The 24131-nt window shown below is 45.3% G+C and overlaps 2 protein-coding genes across 3 annotated transcripts in view; one reads left to right on the forward strand and one right to left on the reverse strand.

Annotated features, from left to right (window-relative positions):
- The first annotated feature begins 359 nt into the window (after positions 1–359).
- Positions 360–12170, forward strand: ADRM1 (ADRM1 26S proteasome ubiquitin receptor). The gene is made up of 10 exons (XM_028735387.2): positions 360–508; positions 4667–4877; positions 5544–5660; positions 5790–5913; positions 6337–6423; positions 7394–7475; positions 8313–8554; positions 9511–9668; positions 11179–11281; positions 11802–12170. Exons 2-10 carry the CDS (start codon positions 4668–4670, stop codon positions 11906–11908), a joined length of 1230 nt encoding a protein of 409 aa, XP_028591220.1. The 5' UTR covers positions 360–508; position 4667; the 3' UTR covers positions 11909–12170.
- Positions 12171–13351: 1181 nt separating this feature from the next.
- LAMA5 (laminin subunit alpha 5) overlaps positions 13352–24131 on the reverse strand; it is a 209382-nt gene continuing 198602 nt past the window's right edge. For both annotated transcript variants that reach the window (XM_077929358.1, XM_077929357.1), the window contains exons 74-80: positions 23429–23618; positions 20679–20831; positions 18667–18826; positions 18382–18512; positions 17250–17340; positions 15891–16010; positions 13352–15334 (exon numbers count right to left, since the gene is read on the reverse strand). In XM_077929358.1, coding sequence (XP_077785484.1) covers positions 15177–15334; positions 15891–16010; positions 17250–17340; positions 18382–18512; positions 18667–18826; positions 20679–20831; positions 23429–23618 — 1003 coding nt within the window. In that variant the 3' untranslated portion in view covers positions 13352–15176. The remainder of the gene's footprint in view (positions 15335–15890; positions 16011–17249; positions 17341–18381; positions 18513–18666; positions 18827–20678; positions 20832–23428; positions 23619–24131) is intronic.

A 24131-nucleotide genomic window follows, 5' to 3' on the forward strand; every position in this document is an offset into this window, starting at 1 on the left:
TAATTTTGCCCTCTCTCATATAGCCTGAGGAAGCAGCTGGCTGCCTCTCGGCCCCTTTATCGCACCCAACCCAGCACCGCGCAAGCTTGCGGGCTCCACAAAGCTCTTCATCCTCAGCTCCCGCAAAACGGCGCAATCCCCATGCAGTTCCAACGCGCGCCGCTAGAGGCCGCGCCCTCCCTCCCCGCCCGGCCGACATGACACAGCACAATAGCCGGCAGGCGGGGCGGAGGCCGCGGTGCACGACGGGGGCTTGTTGGCGAGCGGCGTTCCTTCCGAGTGGCAGGCCCTTCCGGCCTGTGCGGGCGCGGCGGGGGAGGAGCCAGCCTCCCAGCCAATGGGGAGATGGCGGTGGAGAGTGGGCGAAGGGAAGAGGGCGGGCTTCCGGCGTGACGAGCAAAAGGCTACCCCTCCCCCCCGCTTCCCTCATCCGGCCGGAAGTGCGGTAGCGTCTGAGGGGGGAGAGCGAACACGGGGCGGGTGACAGTGGGGCGAACTGAGGCGGCAGGTAATTTTCGGGGCGGGATTCGGGTGTGTGTGGGGAGGCCTGGAGGTCGCAACCACCGGGGGGGGAGTAAGGGGGGTGCCAATTAGGCAAGAGTGGGGGAGGGGCGAGCGGGGGGGGGGAGGGGTCCTCGCGTGTGAGGCCGAGAGAGAGAGGCGCCCTTAAATTGAAGGCGGTGGGGGAGGCGGCTGCTAAAGGGGGGAGACTCGCCCCGTCGCTGAATGTTCATTCTTGTCAAAAAGTCCCTGAGGAGGGGGGGGGGAGCAGACGTGAGACCCCATTCGCACGTGGGGGAGGAGGAGGGGGGCGTAACGTACCCCCCCCCGGCCTAGCTTCCAAGGCATATCGTTTATAAATTTGACTAAGTTCAGTGGGGAACAGCAGCCAAACGCCGCAGCTTAAAAGGGTGCCAGGATGTTCCCGCATTGGAGGGGGTTGGGCTAGATGACCCTCGGCGTGTGCGGGTGCCCCTTTCCACTCTGCAGTTCTTGCACTGCCCGTTTCTGGGGTATGTCACTCCTCTGTCCCTGCTTCCCTCCCGTTTTTTCTTGGTCGTCCGTTCCACGCAGTCCCAAGAACAAAAGGACATTGGTTTCTGGTGGTGTTATTAGTATTATTATTAGTCAACTTTTTACTTGCTTGCCACCCGAAGGTCTGCAAGCAACTTACAGCAAAGGGAAAATGCACAGTACATGATACCACTTGCCTACCCTATTGCTTTGTGTTTAATTGGCAAAGCACTTCATTTTGCAAATTGGAACCTATAATTACTTTGCTTGCTGTTTGTTCTCCCGTGTACCATTTTTAGAAAGTTTGGGGGGGGGGGGGATGACCTGTGTTGTTTACATGGAGTGTTTACATTCCATCGTGTGATAAACTTCAGCATAACTACCTACTCAGGCTGGACAATGTCAGTGGCTAAACTGGTGTTTGAACTTAAGATCTACAAATATCAAAACTAGTAGTAATGATAGGATTCAAGGGTTGCCATCCCTTAAATTTGCCTTGTGACCCTAATCCTCAAAACAGTACAGCCCCACAATTGATATCCTTTAATATGGTGCTGTTCTCAAACTTTACAGATGCGCTGCTTTATATTTAACAATTGCTTCTCACTGTGTCCATTTCCCAAACTTGGAAGTTTGCAAGGCTGTGTATTATGAACTGGTAGACCTATAATAGTTCTTTTCCTTAGCCATTCACAAATATTTGGGCTTGTTCCAAATATTTAGTATATTGTTTGTTCAGAGGTGGGAAACTGTTGTCCTATAGTTGTTAGACTTGAACATTCATCAGCCGTAGCCATCTTGGCCAGTGGTTAGAGATGTTAGGGATTATAGTCCCAACAGCTTCCCGACAGGTGACATGGTAATTGGCTGGGAATTCCAAAATCTGGTAGTTTATTCATGCTGTTTAGCTAGGAATCAGCCATGTGAGCTTCAAAAATATGAGGGTGGTGGAAATATTACATTGTTCTTATGATAATCATTTTAACGTGAACGTATTTGTAATGATGCAAGGAAATTAGAGTGATAACAGGTGCCTTTAGTCTCTGTGACATAGTTCTTGGGTGGAGCAGTAATTCTCAAAGCGTGTGGCAGGAGAGGATGGCAAGTGTGGCAGGAAGATTCAAGGACAGTCTAATAAACATTTCAGTGTAGTATAGTATCAAAACAATTTGTTTGCAGAATATGGATAGATATATTTTCAAAATGAGAGAAAGTGATGCTGAGGACAAACCTAGTTGTGTTTTCCAATGTATTTCTTACCAATTAAAAAATCAATGTGGCACAAGCAAATTTTTATTCTGAAAGTATGGTCCAGAGAAAAAAGTTTGAGAACCACTGGTACAGTGTTTATTTCAGAATGCATGGTGCCTTAATGCTCTAAAGAGCGCTAGCATTCAGTCTGCTTTGTGTCAGTAGAATTAATAAAATGGTCTTCCTACTCCAAGACGCGGTTGGCAACTTATTTCCCCTCATTGAGGAAGCAGAGGTACCTACGGTAGCTGTGTTTGTAACCATGGTTTGTTCAACAAATCATGAGATGGCTCATTGCCAAGCAAGCAAGCCACAGTTTTGTTTCTCCCAGGCTTGATTTGTTTTCCAGCAGCTGTTGCCTTGTTTCTCTGTGGTTTGGCGAGTGTCTGGTATGGAGTGACTAAACAATTCATGGTTTTGAGATGCTATGGACTGTTATACCCCCCACCAGAAGACTATATTTCTTTGTCCGGGATTGTGTTTTACCTCTTTTCTCCAGCTATGTTGATGACAGAGTCTTTATAACTCTGCTCAAATGTCTTTCATGATGCTTGTGTTCTCTTGCATCACTTGTTGTTGCTCATGGGTCACCTGATACACTCTGAAGTGCTGCTGTCATAAATGCCTTGTGGTATGGCCTGGGGCCACAAGCTGACCTGGGAGTTCTTGGCTTTTTTGAGGAAGAATGGATTTGAAAAGTTAGCAATAGCCAGCAAAAAATCAATTTCACTTGAGAGATCCTGTAGCAGTAAGTTAAGAGCTGAAGAACCTTTGTCAGGAAACAAACACCTGAATGCAAGAGGGGTTTGCCTCTTGGGTACAATCTGATTCATTTCACCAGAATTCTTTAGCTGCTGTTCACTCCCTAGAGACTCAAGTTCTCAGTAGCTCTTTATAAGAATGATCAGAAGTCTGACTTGAAGAAAAGCCACAGCCAGGCAACGATGCTTTTCCTGGTTTGGAGAGGACAATGGTGCTACAGGACTTCTTGGCGCTCTGAGCACAGGAGTACTGTTATCATTGGTGAGTATTGCTTCAGTAACTGTTGCACAAATAGCTGTTCTTTTTGGACTGTGGCACCTCCTGGCATGGCATATATGTGTGCACAAAAGGCTAATTCTAGCTGATTGCTAATTCCCTAAAGAATCCGCTTTCAATAATACTCCTTAGTTTGTGGGCCTTTTGATTTATCTGTATTGTTACATTTTATATCCCACCTTTCCTCCAAGGAGCTCAAGGTAGCATACATGGTTTTCTTCCTCCTCATTTTATCCTCAGAACAGCCCTGTGAGGTAGGTTAGGCTGACAGGCAGTGACTGACCCCAGGTCACCCATATTTTGATTTAGCTATTAAAACTGCTAGTGCTATTCACTGAAGTGCATTCTAGCTGTTGTTTTTTTAAAATGCTTTTTATACTTTCTGCTTTGGAAAAGTAGTTTACACTCTTTAAAAAAGTACAAGGAGAAATCTGCTGATCCATCCTCAAAATAGGCCCCAGTTTTCCCATCAGGTCTGATGTAAATGAGCCTCTAAGCCAGTGTTTCCCAACCTTGGGCCGCCAGCTGTTTTTGAACTACAATTCCCATCATCCCTGACCACTGGTCTTGCTAGCTAGGGATGATGGGAGTTGTAGTCCAAAAACAGCTGGAGGCCCAAGGTTGGGAAACACTGCTCTAAGCTGTTCTGAAGGTGCTCCAAGTCCTCAGCTTTGCTTTTACTCCCCAAGTTGCTAGTATTTTCAGGGATCTAGTGATAGTTAGCTGTTAGTTCTATGTATCTATTCTTTAAGTTGGTGGTACTTTTTCAGTTGGTGCACTATAGTAATGGTTTTCTAACTCTTCTGTTTTCAGATTCTGCATAAATATCTCTCAAAGCATTCTGACTCTGGAAGCTCCCTTCAATCATTGCTTGTTCCCATAACCAGACGGCTTTTGATCCTTGATGCTATTCTGACCCAAGCCCTGTCAAGTGCTTACCAAAGATCAGAGGAAGGTTGGAGGGTTGGTACTAGAGATCTGAGTGAAGAGGCTGTTTTTCAGTTTGCAAAGCACAGAGAGAGGAAGAATTATCTGCAGGACTTGAATGAAGATGATCATTACTGCTGAGATGCTTGAACTGTTGCTCCTGTACAAACATTGTCCACCCCTGCCTGTAAATGGAAAGGATACTGTGATTGATTCAACACACCCAGGGAGTCTGCTTATTCAGGGTGTACAGGAGTTCTGGCTTGGCCCTGCCCATTTAGGCTGTCAGATTGGTGCTCTTTACCTTACCTTTAAAAGACTGAATTCTCAAAACCCATTGCTCTTCTGGGCCATAGCTCTGGATTTGGGCACTGGTAGAACACTTGTATATTTGAAAGAGAAAACGTGCTTATTATGAAATATTATCTCTTTCCAGGATGTCTTCTGGTGCTTTATTTCCAAGTCTGGTGCCAGGCTCCCGGGGCTCATCTAGCAAATACTTGGTAGAGTTCCGTGCGGGAAAGATGTCTTTGAAAGGCAGCACTGTTACACCGGACAAGAGGAAAGGTCTCGTATATATCCAGCAAACGGATGATTCCCTCATTCACTTCTGTTGGAAAGACAGGACTTCAGGGAACGTGGAGGATGTAAGTAGAATGCTGCGGCCTAAAGGTGTATGCATTGATTTAACGCTGCTTCGTGTTTAAAATCAATGTACGTAAGAGAGTGTTAAAAGACATTTATGTACTAGATTGAGGTCTGTGGTTTGAAGAAACGGGTTTCTTTCTTCCCTGGCCACCTGACATGTATCTCAAGTGTGTGTGGAATTTGTGCATCTTGTAAGAAAAAGATAAGCATGTTCCCTAGAGGCAGGCATAATATGTGCATCTATGTAACTCCCCATAGCTTGCAAAGCTTGTCATGGGAGAGACTTTCAACTGCCGCCTGACTGAGAAAGTGCTTAGTGATCTCTTGCTAAGCCAGTGTGGTGTAGTGGTTAAGAGCGGTAGTCATGTAATCTGGGTAACCGGGTTCGCGTCTCCGCTCCTCCACATGCAGCTGCTGGGTGACCTTGGGCCAGTCACATTTCTTTGAAGTCTCTCAGCCCCACTCACCTCACAGAGTGTTTGTTGTGGGGGAGGAAGGGAAAGGAGATTGTTAGCCGCTTTGAGACTCCCTCGGGTAGTGATAAAGCGGGATATCAAATCCAAACTCTTCTTCTTCTTCTTCTTCTTCTTGCTTATTGTAATGCCACTGGCATAGTTTTGTTTGGAAAGTAAAGAATAATTTGTTGCCCTCTTCTTCCACTCCAGGACTTGATTATTTTCCCTGATGACTGTGAATTTAAGAGGGTGCCTCAGTGCACTACAGGCCGCGTTTATGTGTTGAAATTCAAAGCTGGATCCAAGCGGCTCTTCTTCTGGATGCAGGTTTGTGGCTGTTAGCAGATGAAGGGGAAACGAGGCATAAGTGATGCTAGTTGTTGCTGTGTAACGTTGAAACTGGATTAGACATCTGTCATGGAGTGCAAAAATGCATTTTCCTTCTTCTCCCGGCAGGAGCCCAAGACTGAGAAAGATGAGGAGCACTGCCGTAAGGTGAATGAGTATCTCAACAACCCACCAATGCCTGGAGCTCTGGGTGGTAGTGGAAGTGGAGGCCATGAGTTGTCTGCCCTTGGAGGTATAGACCTTTTCCATGAGTCCTTTTCTGTGTGTTCCTTAGTATTAAGAGCCAGTTCTGATACTTTAGGGGGTTTGTTTGTTTGTTTGATTCTTTCATTGCAAAACCTACTTTCAAAACCAGCTTTAATTGGATGATTAATTAATGTAGAACAATAAAATAGTATTAAAAATAAAGCTATAAGGCAAACATAACAATTTCAGATATTAACTTGGAAAAGTTTAGGAAACACAGATTTTTAGGAAACATGAGACGTGTGGATATTCTTGATATTCTCCAGGGTTTACCTGTGGTTCTCTTTTGTATATTAGAAGCAAAACAGTGAGATTTTCCTCATAAAACTTGCTGCCATTTTAAATTGCCTGTCGTTTAGATGGAGAGCAGTAAAAATGTGTGAATATAATATGCTCTCTATCTGTTTAGGTGAAGGTGGCTTGCAAAGTCTTCTGGGAAACATGAGCCATAACCAGCTCATGCAGCTGATTGGACCAACAGGCTTAGGAGGACTTGGTAAGCTTCTTTTGTACAATCATTCCAACATTGTGTTTGTCTGGGTTAATCTCTTCCTAACGCTCCCTGCAGGTACTATACTTGGTTCTTAAGCAAAGTGTTCATAATAAATCAAATATCACTGGACAGAAAGTTGTACCAAGTAACATGAGCTGATCCATTCTTTCCTCTATTCTTTCGTTAAATGCCTGCAACATAGATACAGTGTTGTCAGAACATTGAAAGTGCACGCTTTGTAAGATTTCCTTGTGTGTGTGATGGTAAACCTGCTTAATGGCATACATGAATCCTTCAGTGACTGATCATGCAGCCACTTTGCATCCTCACTGCTTGTTGCCATCCAGTGGTCCAGAATAGAATGATTCCACCAGGAGGCAATTTTCAGAGAACGTAGAAAAACAGGTTTTCCAGCATCTTGTGCTATTAACACAAAGCATGGCAGAAGCACAAACTTAGTTCTGTGGCAACTGTTTCTACCCTTGAGGATGTTTGGCTTAGGAATGACAAATTGAGACTCAGAATTAATGCTTCGAGTATCAAAGTGGACTATCAAACAAAACTTGGCAAAGAGCTAGACAGATAAATCCTTCATGTGTGTGCTTTTGCTTAAGTTTGTATACTTTAAAGTGGACAAAAACCACTTAAGATGAAGAAAAGGCTGGCATGATGACAAAAAGGAGTCTTCTATTCCTTCCTAGGTTTAGGCATGTTTTCAGTCCGGGTGGACCATTAATCAGTGAGAGCCTTCAAATTGACCAAAGAAGTCCTCCGGCTCCTTGCTGAATTTGTGTAAAAAAGCATCTGGTCTTGCAATATGAGTTTGTACATCTGTGTTTCTGGATGGGGAAAACTGTAAAGTTACTTTGGTTATTTGGAACAAGAAGTCTACACAGTACAACATCTTTAAGCCTACTTTCTATTTATGAAAAGAAGTCTCTAACACATATGCTGTCTTTTTCCTTTATGGAAGGTGGGCTCGGTGCTCTGACAGGTCCTGGTCTGGCTAGTCTGTTGGGAAGTGGGGGCCCCCCAACTAGCAGCTCTTCTTCCAGGTAAGAGGACCTTGGCTTATAACTGTCCTTTTCAAAGAAACAGATTGCTTTAATAATACCTGCGGCTCTGTTTAAATTGTACAATATTTTAGTGAGGACATTTCTCTCATAGGTTTCTGTTTTTATTACATATTGCTGCAGTGTTTCAGATCCAACAGCCAGTGCTGTGTGGCGAACTTGTAGGGAAGTAGCTCCTGTGGTATCCGTCTAACATTTAAAGAGAATCTCTCCTATGTGTGGGAGAGGTGGAACCTCATTTCGGGATTTGGCTAGAGAAGGGAAATGGGATAAGATGGGAGATCAGAAAGGGTCAGTAGGGTTATAAACAATAAGTCTTTGGCTTATGTAGTATAGTGGTACGTTGGTTCTTGAACTTAATTCATTCTGGGAGTCCATTTGACTCCCGAAACCATTCGAAAACCAAGGCATGGCTTCCAGTTGGCTGCAGGGGCTTCCTGCACTCAAGCATAAGCCGTATTGGACGTTTGGCTTCCGAAAAATGTTCGCAAACTGGAACACTTCCTTCCGGGTTTGCCGCGTTCAGGAGCCTATTTGTTTGTCAACTAAGCCGTTCGAGAACCAAGGTACCACTGTAAATTCTAGGGCTCATCTTTAAATTGCAATTTTAGAAGTTTGGGATTTCAAACTGAGGAAGGAGGCATCCCATCTCCTCCTTACTTAGGTTGTGTTGAGTGAGCTCAGAGCTTCTTTTGGGGGGGAGGGGAAGACCTGTTGGTACGCTGGAATGGCAATTTTCTCACTTGCTCTTTAGCTGTGGGAAACATCCCCGACTTCAAACTGTACTTGCAGAGGCTAACTATACAAATTGCCTTTTAGCTCTCGCAGCCAATCGGCAGCTGTGACACCATCTTCCAGTACTTCTTCCACACGGGTAACGCCAGCTCCTACAGCTCCCGCAGCAGCCTCTGCCACTGCTACTGCCACCAGTCCCAGTCCTGCTCCGAGTTCTGGAAATGGGACCAGTACAGCAACAAGCCCTACTCAGCCCATCCAGTTGAGTGACCTCCAGACTATCTTGGCAACGATGAATGTGCCGGCTGGAGCAGGAGGGCAGCAAGGTAAAAAGGGGGTGTGGGAGCCTCTGTAGCCTGACAAAAAATGAGGTCTTACCAAAGATGTATCCTGCCTTGTGCTTCCATGTTCCTTCTTAGTTGCTTTTCCTACTGAAACAGTATTAGCAGCATGCTGTTTATCATATTGTTTGTGTCTTTGTACAGGGGCATGTAATAAAGTGGTTTTTTGCCTCTGTGTTTACTGCAAGGATGGGCATCCTGTGGCCCTCTGGCTGTCATTGGACTCCAACTCCCATCACCCCAGGCAGCATGGCCCAGTGGTCAGAGATGTTCGGAGTTGTAATCCAATAGTGGCTGGAGGGCCAGAGTTTCCCCAACCCTGCATTACAGTGGTCATTTACCAGGTCATTCTTTCCAGGAAGTGAGTAATGTAACTAGTTTTTAGTCAATTAGCAGCTGTAATCAAAATAGGATGCAAGTTCTTTATGGTCTTTCTTTAGGATAGGGGACTTACAGTTGAGCAATATCAGTACTGGATCTAAAGGAACTTCATCTTCCAAACTTTTTTCTTATTATTCTAATAATAATCTTCCAGTATTTTTGTGTGTAACTGCAAACCTACCAGATAATGATAAAAAGTTCCATTCTCCCATTTGCACCTCCACCCTATTTTCAAATATGATTTATTTATTGCTGCAATAATTGCAGGAGTCAGACGCCATTATACCATAACTTTTAAAAACAATTTTCCTCTTTTTTTTTTTTTTTGCATATTTTCTCCATATTTTCTTCCACACCTCCATGCTTATGCTGTTTCCTGTGTCCTTGACTGCACCTTGTCATACAAACCTTTACTTGTTCCCATTTGCAGTTGTACTTTAACAACAGGTGATTGTGGTGCCTGTGATACACCTGTGCTGTGACTCACAGAGTTCTCCTACAGCAGCTTTGCTAATTCTTGGTACTTCTGCCACAGACGTTCTGGTTCTGTTTCTTTACAGTTGACCTGTCCAGTGTCCTGACCCCGGAAATAATGGCACCCATTCTGGCAAATACAGAGGTTCAAGAGCGCTTGCTGCCTTATCTTCCTTCCGGGGAATCTCTGCCACAGACAGCAGAGGAGATCCAGAACACACTGACCTCTCCACAGTTCCAGCAGGTAAAAGTTTTGGTATACCTGGAAAATACACTTGGAGGCAGCTACTTGGCCTAAGTAGGAGGACTGACTTATACTGGGTGGAATTGGCTGAAGCACACCAGAAGGAATCTTGGACAAATCCCTGCATCATCTGGAGATCTGTGTGATGGGGAAGGTCTAGTTATGAGGCAATTGACTTCTCTTTTAAGGTCTTTACAAGTTTAAAAATGGATGAATGAGGATGGGAAAACCAAAGAGGCAGAAGTGGTGTCCTAGGCAACCCGTGTGTGGATGTACGATACAGGGGCAAAAGTGTCGGCATTTCTCTCACACACCAAGACACTGCACTTTGTGTATCCTGTCAGATTTGCTGGCTGGCCTTTCCAACGGTGTGTCTGTCAGCCATTTGGGTTGTCTTTCCCCCGGTTTCAGGATACTGTGCCACATTTCCCTCTAACCAATAAAATAAAGTTTGTGTCTGCTAAATGCAGTCTTGTGATTTGTTATTTATAAACCTGCCTTTAGAGTGGCTGAGATGGCACTGCTCTGCTGTAACCCCACAAGCTTATCTCTAATTACTTGCTGAATTAATTCAATGCTGATAGCAGTAATCTTAGTGGGGAAAGCTGTTTTTTAATTAGAAGATTGAAGAAGTTGGCTAGAAATCCACCCCCCCCCCCAAAAAAAAGACAACCCAGCTTGGCAAGAATGGAAGAAGCTCTTGTTTGAATCCTTTTCAGTTTGCCTGTTGTAATAAATCTCAGAAAGGCCATCACTGAGCTGGGCGTTGCATGTAGCCTTGGATGTCATTTTATTGCTGCCTTTGATGCCTCTTCGAGCTTTCATACTACCAGAGTTCTTTCTTCATCATCCCTGGCTTTAGAGCATGCACCCCCAAACTCAGCCTTCCAGATGTTTTGGGACTACAATTCCCATCATACCTGACCTCCTGTTACCTAGGGATGATGGGAGTTGTAGTCCCAAAACATCTGGAGGGCCGAGTTTGGGGGTGCCTGCTTTCGAGTGCTTGCTCCCTTATTCTATGTTGCTTCTAAACAATAGGAAGGGATGGTATTTTGTTTCCCTCCCTTGGCTGTATGGTCCTTAGCTGTCTGAGAACAATTTGTTATGCTGCCACTCTGTGTATGGTGTTGGCAACATACTAAATTTGGAAATAAATTCCACTTTTCAGAGCAGTAGCTTAATTGATCTTTGTGCTTTAACCCCCCCCCCCAAAAAAAAACCCCACACACCCCTATAATTGAAATTAACCTTGTCAAGCCCAGTGCGGTCTACTTCTGAGTGCACCTACATAGGAGGAGTGGGCATTCTAATCTTCAAGTAGCTATGTTGAAAACTGAAGCAGCATAGACTTTATTCTGGAATTGTTAATCCAGAATACTATTATCTCTGGCTGCCACCAGAGTGCAGCACCTGAAGGAATGCTGCCCTCCGCAGGAAACAAAAAGGCTGCTCAGCCTTTGCTGTATAGAATCTTTTTGGAATTTGACATAGCTTTTTTTCTTTGCAGGCACTCAGCATGTTCAGCGCTGCCTTGGCTTCTGGGCAGCTGGGACCTCTAATGAGCCAATTTGGCCTACCAGCTGAGGCAGTAGATGCAGCAAACAAAGGAGGTGAGTTCATTTCTGTCAATAAACCCAAAGTTGCTCAGTGGCTGTGCAGTAGGCACTGAAACTCCTGCTGGGTCAGAGGTCCTTTGTGTTGCAGTTTTACCAGAGTCCATATCCCTTCTTGATTTTGAAGCCCTCTTGAAGGCAGAGAATCAGGGTAAAAGGTGGCAGCTCTGGCTCAGCTCTCTGTAACCCAGCGAAGTATAAAGATTACTGTGGAATGGTGACACACTGCTTCTAATGCAGTGCTTTTTGCCCAGTTATGAATGTGGACTGGAATGTCATTTTGCAGGCTGAGTACATGACAGGTCTGAGCTGCAATGAACATGGGGAGGGGGGTGGTTAGACCATTACAGACCAACACAGATGTTCAGATGTTTCCTTTGTCCACCTACTCCAGGCTTTTCGTCCTGGGTAGTTGTCTTCCTTTTGCCATATGCTGTTCACTTGGCGCCATGCATTAAGTAGCCTGCTTTTCTATTGCATGCTGCCATGTTATTAATTTGATGTGTCTTATTTTCAGATGTCGAGGCGTTTGCAAAAGCAATGCAAAACAACGTCAAATCCGATCAAAAGGAAGGAGACTCAAAAGACAAGAAGGATGAGGAAGAAGACATGAGTTTAGATTAGGTTTCTTTAATGTGTCTTACGGGTACTCCTAGATATTTACCTTAAGATAAGTAGGATAACTAGCATACTTCATGTATTGAATCTGCAAGTAAAGGACCTCTCTGCCAAATTCATCCTGGGTATACTGGGTTTCCCCCCCACTTGCTGCAGTTTCAAACAGATGTTTGTCTTTGTGGCCTTAAAGTACACTTTGGCAGCTTCTTATTGTTGTCCTTGGAAACAAGTTTGGTTCACCTGATTAAATTTATAGTCTTGCATCAAATCCAGTTGCAGGTCTATGCTTGGGGTTTCTTGTAAGGTAAATGCATCACCTTGGCAGAAACATTTGTAATTTTTATATTTAGTTTGTTGTTACAACCCATATCCAAGAGTTGCTATAAAGCCATCCAAGGGCTTATCTGTATCCAGCAGAATATTTTGAGTTTTTAAACCCTACCTATTTAAGGAATTGCTTGGTTCTAACGGTTCTTTTGTAAGAAGTCCCCTTTGTTCCTAGAAGGTTGTTTCCTGTTTGTACTTACTATCCTCTCCATCTCCTACATTGTGTGAGGTAATCCTGACCCTCAAGTCATGTTTTTATGAAGGACATGGGGCAGTAGGAACGGAAAAAAACCTCTCGTGAGAAGAATGTGCGATTCTGAAGGTTCCAAGGCAATCTGTCCCCAAATTTCTCACTCAGGAGTGTTGCATCCTTTGGGCTTCAGCCTAATTTTATGCAGGGGGCAGTCTGAGCCCAGTCCACTTTTAGATGGTGTGTAGTCTTCAACTATCTTCTAGGACAGAGCTTTCCAAACTCTGTTGTGACACACTCCCCCTGGGACTGGAAAGAGGTTAGTTTAACCTCCAGTTTGCTAGTAAAATTGTGTCATGAAATGATGCGTGTCTAAAAAGTATGTCACCAGCATGAAAAGTTCAGAAAGCTCTGTTCTAGGGACTGGCCCTCAATAGAAACAAGGGTTCCTTTCCCTGTTCTTAACTGGCTTGCCCTTCATAGCCTTGCTTCTCTATTAGCAATCCTAGCATGTTGAAGTAATAATAATACTTTTACTATTTGTTCCCTTGCCCATCTGACTGTTGCCTCAGCCACTCTGAGCAGGAAGCTGGGAAAACTTCCTTTGCCTAACATCCTGACTTATCCAAATGTCACTGCATTTGACAGCTATGCCTGTTTTTGTGAGATACATAAAAATACAGTGACAGGAATTTTGGTGGTGGAGAGCTTTTGGGAAGTGCCATACCTGAACTGTAAAGAGAACTCTGCATTTGGCAGGCATTTAGACCTCTAAACTTCACTTTACAAAACAAAAACCTGCAGGAATGTCTGAGGTCCCTATAGCGCTTGAAACGGTTGCAAAGACGAGTTTAATATAAAGTGATTGTGGGTTTATTGGCAGCTATCGAGGCCCAGGCAGAGTATCTTAACAAATTCGGCACTACTCCATATCGTTTGTATGAATTATAGATCATAAAATTTTATTTGAATTAAAAGTATGTACCAGTGATTTACAGAGATTATCCCTTAAAAGTACAGCTTAAGAACAGATACTTACAGTGGTTGAAAGTGAAACCAATAATTGTTAAAACCCATTTTACAATATGTACCCCAGCATTAGAACAGCCAATATACTGATAAGTTATAAAGTCCTTTTCAAAGCAGTATCTTGACCCATGTGATGAACGATGTATATACACACAAATATATATAAGAATCTCTAAGTGCACCATATACTTTTTTGGGGGCGGGGGAGGGTGTTATTGTGAAGTTAATGCACCAGGGGAGTTGGGAAACACTGGGTGGTATTCAATACCAGTCCTATTCAATGGACACGGGCTTCTTAATTTCAATGGGTCTACTCTTGAGTAAAGAATAAATGACTTAAACCCATGCAAGAACTGAATTTTGAGCACAGTGGTACAAGAGTCAGCTGGCAGTCCTCTGCTGCCTTCTTGCCCTGGGGCAATTAATAAGCAGACAGTTTACTAGGGACATATTAAACTTCCCACCTCACGTGGAAATAGGGCTGTATTGCTTGCACAATCAACCTGACAAGATGGTATATAACATGGTTGGAGAGGCAACATGGGCACATTTACCATATTTTTTGCTCCGTAAGATGCACTTTTTTCCTCCTAAAACGTAAGGGGAAATGTCTGTGTGTCTTATGGAGCAAATGCATGGTCCCTGGAGCTGAATTGCCCAGGGGCGAAAAGCAGATCATGCTCCCCTCCCCCAAAAAAGACAGAAGTGGGTGTTGAAGCCGCTGAGCAGCTGATCGGCAAGCGATCAGGAGGGAGATAAGGGACGCTAGCGATAAAGGAGGCTGCCTGGGATGAGGGAGGTAAAAGCACATGGATCCTCAGGATTTTTGCATTGGGTCACCCCAAATTCACCATCAGATCACATAGCATGTCTGTGGCCACAGCATGAACCACAAAAATCATACATCCACTGTTTCGTTCAGAATATCCCCCCCCCCCCCGGTTTTCCTTCTCTAAAAACGAGGTGCGTCTAATGGTCAGGTGTATCTTATGGAGCGAAAAATATGGTAGTTGACTCATCCTTTCCTTATACATTAAAGGCTATCTGCCCAAGTCATAATCAATGGATTTAATTCTACTCATTAACTTAGCACCAAAAACATGAAATACTGTTTTTCTGAAACAATGAGTGCCTGGTTGGTAGAGACTAGACAAGCACAATGCAAAATGGCTTTGAAGCTCCAAGACCTGCATCTTGCACAGTGTTTCATTATTTCAGTAAATAAATACTGGCCCCTGACCAAATGGTTCTCATGCCGCCAGCTGCTTGGAAATGATGAAATACAATTTGGGTGATAGCAGCAATAATGTTTTCATATTTAGACGTGCTTAAATAATTTTGTTCCTGTCCCTTGAGCCTTTCAGCTGGCTGAAGCAGTTGTTCACAAACTACATTGACAGATTCATCCTGATTAGAATCTTACCAGGTGTGGGGGGGGGGGGAGAGGGAACATCTTATGCTTCAACAGTACATTATAAATATACCATATGCCCTTGCCCTCTTCAAAAACATTACTGTGGACAATGTGTAAAGGCAGGAAAGCATCAATTACAAATAAAAACGGATGAGGCCTCCTTGCCCTCGCAACACACCTGCTGTTGGTGCTGAACATGGTCTGTATCCCCAGGCGGCAAGGAATGCTGTGTGTGCCCAAGCTTGAGGGACTGCTGGCTTCCTGAAGGGTCGTGTGGCTTTCTGCAGTACTGACTTAACACGTACAAATAGTGTTTACATAAGTGGGCACTCTGTGAGCCCTACCGCTCCCTGTACAGTCCCAGCTTCTCTTAGGTTAATTTGGTTCCGGTTGATCACCAAGTTCTTCATGCAGCCAATGTAGGAGGGGAGATGAGCCACAGGTGCCAAAGGGGGGCCAGTGTCTCCGACTTCTGTAGAAGGAAGAGCAAAATAATTTTTTTTACCACAATTCTAGGCAGTCCAGAGGTCAATTAGGCTTCAGTTTCACTTTAAGCTAATTGTAACTAAGGCCCATTGGTTAACTTGTCTAATCAACAGGGAAGTGCACTCCACTAAATACAAAACCAAAAAATATAGGAAGCACATACACAGCACAGCAGTGCTTTGCTAGTGCCGCATGCAAGAAGAATTTGTGACACAGATTTTCCCTATGGCACAGAAAGAGCTTGTTTAAATTTTGTACTGCATAAACTCAGCACCTTTTGGAATGCAAGCATGGCTACTGAACATTGGGACACTCCAAAATGCAAAGAGATTCTGTGACAGGTGCATAATGTTCTTCAGCAGGCAAATAAATGTGGCGATTCCCTGGGAAGAGTTTGAAATTCATTGTGCGAGGCCAGAGATGGACAATCTCAAGCCTGGGGCATAAATGCAAGAAGAACCAGCCGAGCTATGGGGGCATTAAATTAACTGCAATGGTTTGTAAGCAGGATCCTCCCAAATATCCGTGCTTGAGCTACTCACCTGGCATTCCACCGAGGTAGAAGTTTTCTTTGATGGCTGCAGCATGGGCTTGGTTGGGTCCCACGGTGTAATTTCCCTCTGTGTCCACATCTAACTGAATCACGTTGCTGCTTTTGATTACTTGCAAAGAGAGGGATGGAACTAAGTCAGAGCTAGACATGCTGAGAAACCTCACCTCCCTCACAATGCATGAAGCCCTTGCTCCCACACAAGGGTGGGTTGGTTCAGTGTCTAGCACAACTTAAAATGAACGAGGCGTGTCAATTTGGACTAGCAATTTGGGCATGTAACAATTGCGCAAGCAGCTGGAAGGATTGTTTCAGAAGTGTACAGTGGTACGTGGGTTTAAGAACAGCCCTGTTTATGAACGATTCGGTTTACAAACTCCGCAAAACCGGAAGTAGTGTCCTGGTTTGCAAACTTTAACTTGGTCTAAGAACGGAATCCAAACGGTGGAAGGGCACTGGCGGCGGGAGACCTCATTAGGGGAAACGCACCTTGGTTTAAGAACAGTTTCGGTTTAAGAACGGACTTCTGGAACGGATTGAGTTCGTAAACCAAGGTACCGGTTCGTAAACTGAGGTACCGCTGTACTCTGCATTCTGCCTAGATGGAGCCGGTGCTAATGATCCACATGACGTCTTAATCAGCATCAAAGAAGGAAATGGGTTGTGTTGGAGGCACACACATGGATATTTCCATCCTTCTCTCTAGCTCTCTTTCATACACACACTTTGACCAGTCAACATCCACACATATTTTATGAAGGGATTTGACTCCGTGATAAAGCACATCCTTTGCATGCAGATGAGCCCACTTTTAATCTCTGGTGTCTCCAGGCAGAGCCGGGAAATATTCCTGCCTGAAACCTTGCAGAGCCACTGTCAGTCCGTGCAGACAATACTGAGTTTGCTGGACCAATAATCTGGGTCCGTGTTAAGGCAAAATCCTAGGAAATGTTTGGTGAGATACAGAACTTTGGTTTGAGAAGAAGAAGAAGAGTTTGGACTTGATATCCCGCCTTTCACTCCCTTTAAGGAGTCTCAAAGCGGCTAACATTCTCCTTTCCCTTCCTCCCCCACAACAAACACTCTGTGAAGTGAGTGGGGATGAGAGACTTCAGAGAAGTGTGACTAGCCCAAGGTCACCCAGCAGCTGCATGTGTAGGAGCGGAGACGCGAACCCGGTTCCCCAGATTACGAGACTACCGCTCTTAACCACTACACCACACTGGCTCTCAAGCAGAACAACAGAGAGAACGGCTTGGATTTTGACGAATGCTGCTTGGGCTGTGATGTTCTCAAAGCAATTAACCCCCCCCCCCCAAAAAAAAGAGCACAGCAGGAAAAGATCACACACCTGCTAGCGTATGCCACTGCCCATCGCAGAGTGAAGGTTGGGTCACCGAGGTGGCAAATTCCCCAGCACCAGTGTTTGCAATCACAGTGACCTAATCCAGAAAGAGAAGATTAAGAGAATTTCCAATCAGGATGGGAAGGGGGAGACAGTCCTGAACATACTTCAAACGTGGTTCAGCTGAAGTGGTGACTTTCTCTCTGGGAATACAGATTCCCCAGTGAGAAGACTGGCAAGTGATAATCTTGAAAAGCAGGGTTTTTTTTTGTCATTGCTGATCTGCTCCTGGAAGCACAGCTGAGGGCGAGTACCAGGCTGTATAGGTACCCTGAATGCATGCCCAAGTGTGCAGCCCAGAACACAGGGATGTATGGGCTGTTGGTTCCTTGGAATCTACTGGATCAGTTCAATGAACTGCACAGTTCCACTTGTGACGTTGTCATGTCCTTATAGGTGGCAAATGCATTTAGTGGGACGGAACTGAAGCAAATTCATGAGTTTGCAAAACAACAGCCCCAAATTTAACTCACGGAATTCTGCATGTACAACCAGCTTCCCTCTTGATAACATTTGTAGCAATACACATGTTCGTGATAAGCAAGAGCTTTTCCCATGCAAAACAGAGAGATGCAAAATAGCCTGTGAAACAAACAACTTGGGCTCCTAGAATCAAAATCATGGGCTGCGTTTTTTCCAGTTCTGTACATGGAACAACAGGGGCATATTAGGCATATAGACCCCTGCCTTTCTGATTGCACAAAGCAGGTCTTCAGCTTCCTGAGAATTTCAACTTCTACTTTTCAAGGTTCCTAGCTGTGAGACCTAGGAAAGCTTGATGTTTGTTTGCAAAAGGCTATGGCTGATCCAGCAGTCTCAATTTCTCCTCAAGGTTTATAGTTCCTGTTGCTTCATCTTTACCAAATCTCCAATGTCTGTCTGCCCTAACCCCAAATGCCAATAAGACATTTACTTTTTGCTTTCTGGCTAACAGTACATTTTTGTGCTTTGTGTGTATAAAAGGATCAGCCAAGCAGGTGTGATTTTTAAATTTTCTCTTCTGGCTCCCTTTAGAGACCATACAAGTTATTACTTCCAGTGTATACGAAGTGCTTGTCTTGCTGTCTGATCACGTTACCTTTTCCTTGTCTGTATACAGCCTGAGGTAGTTTGTTTGTCTTGTGCCAATGTGAAATACCAAGCCAGACATACTCCGGGGGCGAATTTCCAGCATCAACTCAAAGTCCTGCCCAATAGCTACGGACCTGTCTGGGGGATGAAAAGAGAGAGCTGTCAGAGCAACAGAGACCGCATGGGCCTTTATGCCTTAGGAAAGAAGAGGATGTACTGGCGAAACTAGGAGGAACATGTGGGGGAGTCCAGCAGGGTACAGAAAGCTCAGGAAAGATGATGCATACAGTACCTAGAGTCACGTATCCTCCATCAGCAGAGAAAAAGGTGCCACTTTCCAAAGGACCCTCGTAACAAGGGGTCACTCCAAAGAGGCGGGACGGTGAGACCAGAGGCTTCCTGTCTAGTTTCAAGTGCCGGATGCACCCCTTAAAGCTGGTAGCGGAAGCATCCTGAAGAAGGAAAAAGATCTTTTGAAGAAAATGCCAGCATCCAAACACATGAATACTTAGCATGGGCAATGGGCAATGGCCGCCCAAAAGGCAGGCTTTCATTCTTAGTGCTCAGTGACTTTGTATTCCCAACAAGACTGTATATACAGTGGTACCTTGGGTTAAGTACTTAATTCGTTCCGGAGGCCCGTACTTAACCTGAAACTGTTCTTAACCTGAAGCACCACTTTGGGGCCTCCTGCTGCTGCCACGCCGCTGGAGCCCGATTTCTGTTCTCATTCTGAAGCAAAGTTCTTAACCTGAAACACTATTTCTGGGTTACCAGAGTCTGTAACCTGAAGCGTATGTAACCCGGGGTACCACTGTATATATTTTTGTTTTGAAGAAGATGGGGAACCTCAGACCTGGGGGCTGAATGTGGCCCTCCAGACTGTTATATCTAGCCCTTGGGACTCTTCCTAGGCCACACCTCCTCACTGGCCCCGCCCTAGGCCATCCTTGGGTGTTTTCTCCTGCCTGGATTGTGTCTCAGAATTGTGATAATGCTTCTTGGTTTACTGGACAGAGGATGGAAAGGGTGTGTGTGTGTCCTTATGTAGGAAGTTCTGCCTTTTGTGGGTGGAAGGATGCCACCTGTACAAAAATACAGAGCCACATCCATTTCTTTGCCCACTTTTGCTTCTGGCATTGCTTTTAAAGGGCATGCAGCCCCTATAAGGTTTGCTATCAGGAGATTCAGCCCTTGGGCAGAAAAAGAAGCCACTTGTAGATGCTGACAGCTTTTAGTCACTGATGCAAGATGTAACCCTGGAACTCCTCTGCATGTTTACATAACTGTTACCGGTGGCACCAAAGGGCCAGTTTGCAGACACAACAAACTGGAAGGGGGCGGGGAGGGACAGTGGGTATGTGTCCTCCCACTTACACTTACACCCATCTTTGTGATTCAGGGAATAGTCTGACTTCTCACAATCATGCTACCCTCCTGCTTTAGCAGGAAGGACTGTGAGGAATGAGCATATTGATGTACCACCTTATGGCCTGTATTATGGGTGGTACATGCCTTGGCCCACTGCCCCATCACCTGTATGAGATTTTTCAGTTTGCCTGTAGTGTCAGCTGGCTCTTAGGCAGCATGTGGGCAGGGGACGAACTGCTCCCTGGGTCCTCACAAGGCCCCCCAGACACGCAGCCCTCGTTTTCTGAAAGGTGCTAATCTATAGAGTGGTGGCAGAAACAAAGGTGTCCCTCCTGACCAATGGCACCAAAGCTGCCATGCGACACTTTCAGAGGGGACTAATGTACATGATGTCTCTCTCTCCTAACATCCCAGGGAATTTGTTTTGTAAAATGTGTCCTCGGAGGGGGTGTTTTCAGAATGTATCCTCCAGACCCATCCTCAGTGGTATGTACCATGCAAAATACTATCTACAAATACAGTGGTACCTCTAATCATGAACTTAATTTGTTCTGGAGGTCTGTTTTTAACCTGAAACTGTTCTTAACTAGAGGCGTGCTTTCACTAATGGGGCCTCCTGCTGCTGCTGTGCCGCCGGCACACGATTTCTGTTCTCATCCTGGGGTAAAGTTCTCAACTCGAGGTAACTCTTCCAGGTTAGCGGAGTTTGTAACCTGAAGCGTTTGTAACCTGAGGCGTTTGTAACTCGAGGTACCACTGTACTTTCTACAAATCCTCCAGGTGTTGAATGGGGAAAGGATCAAGGTCAGAGGCAGGGTACGTGCTTTGAATGTAGACAATCTGTCCCCAAGATGCTGGAGAGATGCTTCCAGGATAGATAATAAATGGGCAAACAGTTGGACGTTCTATGAGGCGGCTTCCTGGGATCCTTACTGGTATATGCGCTTTGGCTTTCTCCATAGGGGCTCCTCCAACATAGAAAGGACCAGGGATCCAGAAGTCTCCAGCAACAGGCAGGGACTTCTCCTGGGCTCTCAATCCATTGATGATGAGCTGGACTCTGCTTCTGTCTCTGCTGTAGAAGACCTGACAATTGCAAGAGGCGCACATCAGAGCTGCTTGGTTCTTGGCACTTTTACCAGTCTATGACACTCAAGAGCTTGTTTAATGCCAGGGGAGAGGGGGTTAAACCTGTGGCCCCTCAAGTGCAGATGGAGTGCAACCAACCTCCAGCATCTCTGGCCATTGGCCATGCTGGTTGGGGCTGGCGTGAGTTGGAATCGGGACAAAAGCTGAAAGGCCATCTTTGATTTAACGTGATACAATCTTGGCAAGGTCACTTTGGGTATCTGCACTAAGCATGTGCAGTCCTACAACAAAGCTTTTACTGTAATCCCCTTTTTTACAGAGGGGAAATGGAGGCCAAGAAACAATGAGTTTCCCCCAGGTTAATCTGCAAGTCCCAAGCACAGGGAAAAATAAATATTGATTGTCTAAAGTCTGAGTACATTCAGCACTTCATTCAACTGGGGCTACACTGATTTATATTTACTAGCAAGCTTTGATTGAAACAAAATAAAAAAAATCCCTTCCAGTAGCATCTTAGAGACCAGCTAAGTTTGTTATTGGTATGAGCTTTCGTGTGCATGCACACTTCTTCAGATGCCACAAAGGCTCATAACAATAACAAACTTAGTTGGTCTCTAAGGTGCTACTGGAAGGATTTTTTTTATTTTGTTTTGACTACAGCAGACCAACACGGCTACCTACTTGTAACTAAGCTTTTATTGCCTTTGTTTTTAAGAGATGGCCCTTGGTTCATGTCTAATTTGGCTGTCTTCTTGTATTTCCTCTTCTAGCTTTACACCTACTCTTTCACCTGGCTTAAATAAGACTTAAATAATGAGATTTCTATTCTACAGTCAGATAAGGCTCATTCCACACAGGCGTTTAGCACTATTCACTCAGTAGGGAGCAGCAGCCAGTTCTGACACTCTTATGAATGCAGCTGTTGGCATACTTGTAGCCTAAGTATGTGGGTTCACCCCCCCACACCATTTGTGTATTTTTAGATTTCCACCAGGGAAAGAATCTCATTTGCAAAGTGGCCCTAAACTCCTCAGCAATCCCAGTTGCACAGCATCATTCTCAAGCTAACAGCATAGCCCCCAGCCAAGTCCGCCAGGATTAGAGGATGTGGCTCTCATCAGGAGATTGGCAACCATTGTTTCCTCAGACAAAGGACACTGCATTTTTGACTCATTAAAGGTAAAGGTAAAGGTACCCCTGCCCATACGGGCCAGTCTTGACAGACTCTAGGGTTGTGCGCCCATCTCACTCTATAGGCCGGGGGCCAGCGCTGTCCGCAGACACTTCCGGGTCACGTGGCCAGCGTGACAAGCTGCATCTGGCGAGCCAGCGCAGCACACGGAACGCCGTTTACCTTCCCGCTAGTAAGCGGTCCCTATTTATCTACTTGCACCCGGGGGTGCTTTCGAACTGCTAGGTTGGCAGGCGCTGGGACCAAGCAACAGGAGCGCACCCCGCCGCGGGGATTCGAACCGCCGACCTTTCGATCGGCAAGTCCTAGGCGCTGAGGCTTTAACCCACAGCGCCACCCGCATCCCATTATATTTGTGTAAATGTCAATTTGTGGAAATTCACAAAGTTCTATTGGGACGGTTTTTCTGGAATGAAACCAATCTAAACAAGTAAGGGCCGTATCCCAACTTTTACTCAGAGTTTCCCCACTGAAATTCATTGGCTGTGTTCTTTAATTTCAATGGGTCTACTCTGAGTAGGACTAGCATTGAATGCCACCCTTAAGTCACTAGCTTTTACATTTCGTGTTTCTAAAAGCCTTATTCAAATGTTCATGAAGGGAGTAAATGCACTCTGAGGGGTGTGCTGAATCCATCAGACTGTCTACCCAATGCGTGCATGCAATACATAAAGGTAAAGAAACCCCTTCAGTTAAGTACAGTTGCAAATGACTCTGGGTTGCAGTGCTCATCTCGCTTTACAGCAGTGTTCCCCAACCTTGGGTCTCCAGCTGTTTTTGGACTACAATTCCCATCATCCTTGACCATTGGTCTTGCTAGCGAGGGATGATGGGAGTTGTAGTCCAAAAACAGCTGGAGACCGAAGGTTGGGGAACACTGCTTTACAGGCCGAGGGAGCCGGCTTTTGTCCGCTTCTGCAGACAGTTTTTCCAGGTCATGTGGCCAGCATGACTAAGCCACTTCTGGCGAAGCTAGAGTTGCACACGGAAACGCCATTTACCTTCCCACCAGAGCGGCACCTAGTTATCTACTTGCACTGCATGCTTTCGAACTGCTAGGTTGGCAGGAGCTGGGACCGAACAATGGGAGCTCACCCCGTCACGGGGCCTTGAACTGCTGACCTTCTGATCAGCAAGTCCAAGCGGCGCAGTGGTTTAAACCACAGCGCCACCCACGTCCCTCATGCAATACATAATGCCTCCTTGTTTTACATTCTTCATGGTCAAATGATCCCTACCAAATTATCTGACTGATACTTAGTCCAATGAAAAAGTAGGCAGCTGTGGGATAGGGATAGGAAGGATAATTTGGTGTACTTTCATATACATGGAAAGCACATTCAAAATGGCAGCCCCTGGCCCAGGCAAGGCAGTGTGTCCATCTCCGTCTCCCCCTCCTTACTGTGTGCCACCTTCCATCATGGTACTTTTCTTTGCTCCTGACTCTCAGTTTCCTTCCGCTGATATCAGCCAAGAGCACAAATCGGCCACTGGAGACAAAGAGGGAGAAGAAGGAGCCCAGAGATTCATTGGCCATGTAAAAGAGGAGGCCGTTGGATGAGTTCAGTCGGACCTCCATGGAGAAGTGAAACCTGCAGAAAGAGAAGGGTTGGATGCCATTAATGAGCACATTCTGCCTGCAGCTGCTGCCTCGCCTTCTCAACTCCCGTTTCAGGAAGTGTCCTCTGGGGATCCATTCGGTATCTTTATGACACTCTGGAGAAGGAGGCAACTGTTAAGAACACCTGCCTTCAGTAAGCTCCAGGTCATTCCAATGATTTCTTAACAAGAAAAGGGGATTTGTTGCCATCTTGGCTGCAGTCTTTGCAAAGTGTTAATAGCTTTTCAGGTTGTAAGATCACTTACGACCAGAAATACACACACACACACACACACACACACACACACACACACACACACACACACACACCGGCTTTCTTGTGTTTTAGTATCTCACAGAACCCACTGCAGCCCGACACAAAAGTGGTTTTGAGTCAGGGAATCCTAATCCAGAGTCCCTGCGATGACAGGATCCATAAAGCCAGACACATTTCTCAGGTGTTTCAGTTTTCTGTTTTTATGTTGGAATGTAGGGTAAAAAGGTA

The sequence above is a fragment of the Podarcis muralis genome, chromosome 5 (assembly GCF_964188315.1).
Source record: "Podarcis muralis chromosome 5, rPodMur119.hap1.1, whole genome shotgun sequence".
NCBI classification, from domain to species: domain Eukaryota; kingdom Metazoa; phylum Chordata; class Lepidosauria; order Squamata; family Lacertidae; genus Podarcis; species Podarcis muralis.

What these genes read in the sequence shown, in the direction of transcription:
- ADRM1 (XM_028735387.2), top strand. Translation starts at nt 4,668, where the DNA reads ATGTCTTCTGGTGCTTTATTTCCAAGTCTGGTGCCAGGCTCCCGGGGC. An exon ending in GGCTCTTCTTCTGGATGCAG is followed by an intron (nt 5,661 to 5,789) that starts GTTTGTGGCTGT and finishes TTCTCCCGGCAG; the next exon opens with GAGCCCAAGACTGAGAAAGA. An exon ending in ACTAGCAGCTCTTCTTCCAG is followed by an intron (nt 7,476 to 8,312) that starts GTAAGAGGACCT and finishes ATTGCCTTTTAG; the next exon opens with CTCTCGCAGCCAATCGGCAG.